This window comes from Meleagris gallopavo, chromosome 8 (assembly GCF_000146605.3).
Source record: "Meleagris gallopavo isolate NT-WF06-2002-E0010 breed Aviagen turkey brand Nicholas breeding stock chromosome 8, Turkey_5.1, whole genome shotgun sequence".
Taxonomy (NCBI): domain Eukaryota; kingdom Metazoa; phylum Chordata; class Aves; order Galliformes; family Phasianidae; genus Meleagris; species Meleagris gallopavo.
The window spans coordinates 13,110,053-13,115,083 of NC_015018.2; the positions used below are offsets into that span (position 1 = coordinate 13,110,053).

Below are 5,031 nucleotides of genomic sequence, written 5' to 3' on the forward strand. Positions count from 1 at the left end.
AAAAAAAGTAATGTGTTGTTACAGATGTTCAACTCCACATTAAGGCTGTTAAAATTACCAGCACATCTTAAATCAATTCATGGAACATTGTCTGGAGGTTATGTCATTGAAATAATGAATTCTCTTTACTCAAGAATAAGCAAACATGTTAAAACATCAGCGTAACTTTAAATTAAACTCCAGCATAAACCAGAGTATCTGAAGCCTCATTAGATTTGCCTGACATTTTTCTAGCACTGAGTCTTCCTGAACTGCAAAACTGTTAGATTCTGTGTCTGATAGACAAGTGAATACTAGATTGTTACAGCACTATATTAAGTTTTATACTTAGGGATGTGTAAAATAAGCTCTTGAAATTTATTAGAACTCAAAGGCTGGATTGAATTCAAATTCTATAGTGTGTCCAATTCTTGAACTTATTTGCACTTTCCTGAAAGCTGGTAAGGAAAGTTTCCATAATATAATATGACTGTATTTTAAAACAACTCCTGTAGCATAAAGACATCAGATATACTAAGAATGGGGGCACATTCTCAGTAACAAAAGCACTAAGTCAAATATAGAGTATCAGAGTTGAGTTGTCATATATCACAGCCCATTATTCAAATATGGTTGTCTTTCTTAAGAACAAGCACATCAAAGACTCCCTTTTAAATTAATGTAGGCAAAAACCATGAAACTGAAATAATATTTTATGACTTTACTAAAAATTTCGCTGGATCTATTTCTTCAAATATGCAGGAAATATATAATTGTATCTGAAGGATAATCATTAAATATGTTTTATACCCTACTTATTACTAAGAAGTGAGTGATCATTGCAGTGCTTTTAGGAACCACGCCATAATGGTCTCCAATCCATTCATATTCTTCAGCTGCATAGATTCTCTTCTCTTGTTCTGATGGAGTTGCATTTTTGCAGTTTTAGAGATGCTGTGAACTGCATACAGATTTCATGGAAAAACAAAATCTTGTTTGAACATAACATGATTAACATGTTATCTTTCATTACTGCAATAAAAATAAATGGTCTCATGGCTTAAGAAGGGCATTACTTTAGTTATGAGTTGAAATCTCAGAAAGATTTGCTGACGTGTTAACTAGTGAACCACATGAACCTTGGACTTTACAGGCAGTTAGTGATAGTAACATAGTTTGAATATGACAAGTACATATCAAAAGAGGGAGTTTATTTACTGTAGATGCTGCATCAAAAGTAACAGCAGACTGCTAGAAATCTATATGTGGTTACTCTGAATGATTACTACTAAGATTTTCTTTTATAATTGGGTGGCGAAATAGTATCAACTGTTAGCACTGGAGAACATTAATGTTGGACCTTATAGGACAAAAGATTTTTGGTGTTTTATGTTTAGTATTTGAAAGGCTTGGATGAGTCTTTTTAACTAGCTGAAAACTTGATAAAGTACTCTTACTTACTAGTGCTTTTTATTGTTCACAGAAATATTTCTGCATATAACACAATCTACAGTTGTACTCCTGTTAGATTTTGCATGTGGTCATGATAGGTATATAGATTTCTTACTATATTAAAATCATATAGCAGTATACTTTACTATATGTACATTGTCAGGGTACAATACTGAATCTATTGACAATCTTTCTGTAGCTCCACAGTAGCCAGTAAAATTAAGTGAAATTTAGAGTTATTACTACTAGGAGAATGAAACATATCAATTGTATCTTTGTAATAATCAGAAACTAAAAGATATTACAAACAAAATAATTCTGAAAACACATGGTCTTGGTCACAGAAAAACTGAATAGTGAATTGATCTAGCTTAAACCCAGAAAGAAAATGTCACTGAAAAAAAAATTTCAAATTGCATAATCTTGAGAATTTTCTATGAGCTTATCTATCTCCCAGCCAAACAAAGAATAAACTAATAATCAATAAGCATCTAAAATCGAGTCAAGTCAGAAGAAGATGTCTTTGTCTTTATGCTGCCTGAGAAGAAAAAGTTAAATTAGTGGAATTAATAATTATAAGGCAGTTATTGTTCTTATATTATGTACAAACATTTACACAACTACTTGGGGCATTTTTTTGTTCGGCTGTTTTGTTTGTTTGTTTTTGTTTTTATTTGAAATGCCCTAGTTTGCTTCAATTGCCTGGATGTGTTAGGTAGTGCCAGCTCACTTAAAAAGACAGCACATCTGTCTTTTCAGGGCCTAATCCTTTAGTTTTGACTAAGGCAAAATGAACTTTTATAGCTAAAAACTAGACATGACAGACTAGAACACAGACTGTAATAAAATATTGTCAGAAAAGGTCCAAAGGAGAAGAATATTACCTAATTTGTCCTCAGGTAAATGTAGGGTGGCACATATCCAGGTTTGTAGTTTTGGTGTTCCTCCGATGTAGCTCACTGCAAGCTGATTTTTTTCCGGCTTTTGCTTGTGTACTGCTAATGTATATTAAGCTCTTTTAATTCAGCTGCTACTACTACTGCTAATCTCTTGCCTTTTAGCAGATTTCTAGATGTCAGCTGTATTACCTTCTAGTTCATTTTCCAGTTAACAAAAGGAGGAAATAAGTCTATTTTTCCTTCTTTCCATTAGAATAATTCAGCATTAGAGTGAATATGAGATAGAAAGCATAATTCCCTTTGCTAGCAAATGTAAACCTTGTGTGCAGATTATTAAGTACAGTAATGATCTTGAACCAGTAATGATGGTAGTTAATTCTTGTAGAGGAGCTATTAGGAAGCTGCACTTGTTTAAGCAATGCACGTTATGGCTTAGGTTATCTAAGAACAGTTTATGATTGACAAAATTGAGAGTAATTTTAGAACTGGAAATTGATCTGTCATTGAAAGTGCACCTCATCCTCATTAAAAGATTGCATAACATATGCATCCTCTGTTACACAGGTATTGTCTCCCCACTACCATTCAACCTCATTCTGTTCAATCCTGTTACAACTCCCTTTTATGAGAGGGGTGGAGTGATGAGGTCTGACTTGTGCTGGAGATCTGTGCACAATGGCAGGCTGCGCTCACAGTCCTGACTAACTGAATCATTGAACATAAAGGCATTGAATATTTTACATCTCTTCATGAAGACTCTGTTATTTGGCATGTGAGGAGCAAGAACCAACTGGTGTCTGGCTCATTAGCAAAAGCAGGCTGGCAGCTGTTAAGTTTGTATTGCAAATAGTACTTTATCTTTCTGGAAATATAGCAGAGCACTAATCCTACTTTTCTGTAGCATGCATTAACTAAAAATAACGCTCAGAATAACCCGACTGTGGTTCCCTCCCATGTTTTTGAAGTCTGAAACCAATTTGAACGCCTTTGTTCAAAACCCTGGTACTCTTACCTGCTTCTCCATCAAACCAATTTCTCTGACTAACATGTATTTGATTTTTATTACTGTTAGACCTATGTTAGCAATGAAATATCAGTGCGTGAATGGACATAGAGTGTGTGTTCTTTGCTACTTCACTTGTATTTTATATGCCACGTAGAACAGTGCTTAATCTCATGAGTTCCTTATATTTCCAGTTGAAGATGAGCAGCCGTCAACACTATCACCCAAAAAAAAGCAACGAAATGGAGGCATGCGAAATTCACCCAACTCCTCACCCAAACTGATGAGGTAAGACTGTAAGAAACTCATATCTTCATCTCCTTTCTTCTTCTCTTCCTCTTCTCCTCCCCCCACATCAAAAAATAAAGGGAGGCAGTGGGAAAAAAAGATTGTTAGATGGTTTCTGAAAGGCTGAAGTATTTATTCTGTCAGCTTGTCAGCAGTTAATGATAGAGCTGAAAAAAATTCTGTCATGAAAAACAGTTTGAAAGGCTGTTTGAAAAATACATAGGCTTTAAAGTCTTAGCTGTCACCCTGTCCTGCCCGTGTGTAGTTCTTAAACAGCAGTGGCACTAATGATAGCACTAACCAATCAGAGGAACTCGTGTGGTTAGTTTGCCTTAGGCAATTCTCTTTTTGTTGGATTCCCTCTGAGTACTGTTTTCTGTACTTAAGGCCATATGTGAGATGTATCATCACAATCAAAAATGAACCTGAATATTACCTTCCTTTTATCCTGTCGATTGAAATCAAATTTCTGTTAATTGATTTAGACTGATAAAAAAGTCTAATAATCCATGTACTTGCCAAAGCAAAGTTCAAAACAAATGCATTTTTCTCGGCTAAAAGCACGTTAATTATGAAATGCAATGATTTTTTTAAAGAGTAGTATATACTCTAAAAGTAGGTAATGAAAACATCATCATTAGTGATATTTTTCCCCTGTTGCTGTATGTACATTATTTTACACTTGTAATATCTTTGTATTACTATGTAGTTTTCTTCCACAGGACAATTTTCCTCTAAGAGAGTTGTTAAAACTAGAACTGCAATAGGAAATCGGAATCCATTAAAATAATATGGCGTATGCATTCTGTCTACTGTACTTTACCCTTTGGCTGCTCAAGTCAGTCAGGATCAAATAGTAGATGTGAAGCTTTCTGTAAGGAGGCTGTTCCTCCTCTATTTTGCATATCTGAAGTGGTCAGTCTAGAATCTCAATCCATAATTGTATCCAGAACTAAGTAGCATAGCAGAGATTTTTCCACTGCATACATATACAGAAAAACTTTAAACTTAGGTATATGAACAGGCATTTGCATACAGTTTGGGGTTTGGTGTATGTAAAATTCTGCATTTGCAGAAATTAAAGGTAAATAAATGATATGAATGTATAGCTCTTTACATAAAATCATTCATGCTTTTCTTTTATTATTGACATTATTTTGTCCCTTTAACAACTTTGAATACATCTAGGTAATATTGCTCTTTCCATTTTAGTCAGTAGACTAGAAATTTTGTTTGGCCACTGAAAGGAGCATCCATATTTGTTAATTGTTACAGCAATATAGGGTATATTTAAGGGCATAACTTATACAAATCTCTGTTTCTGTCTGGACTACAGAACTGAAAGTGAGATTGATTCACAGAGGAAAATGCACCGAACAACCTTTTTTTTTTTTTTTTCTTTTCTTCATA

At 34.2% G+C, this 5,031-nt stretch overlaps 1 protein-coding gene across 13 annotated transcripts in view; it reads left to right on the forward strand.

The window, feature by feature from the left end:
* Window positions 1-5,031, forward strand: part of KCNMA1 (potassium calcium-activated channel subfamily M alpha 1) — a 445,366-nt gene that overhangs the window by 377,952 nt on the left and 62,383 nt on the right. For all 13 annotated transcript variants that reach the window (XM_019617570.2, XM_019617571.2, XM_019617572.2 and 10 more), the window contains one exon: window positions 3,528-3,621. In XM_019617570.2, the coding sequence (XP_019473115.1) occupies window positions 3,528-3,621 (94 nt within the window). The remainder of the gene's footprint in view (window positions 1-3,527; window positions 3,622-5,031) is intronic.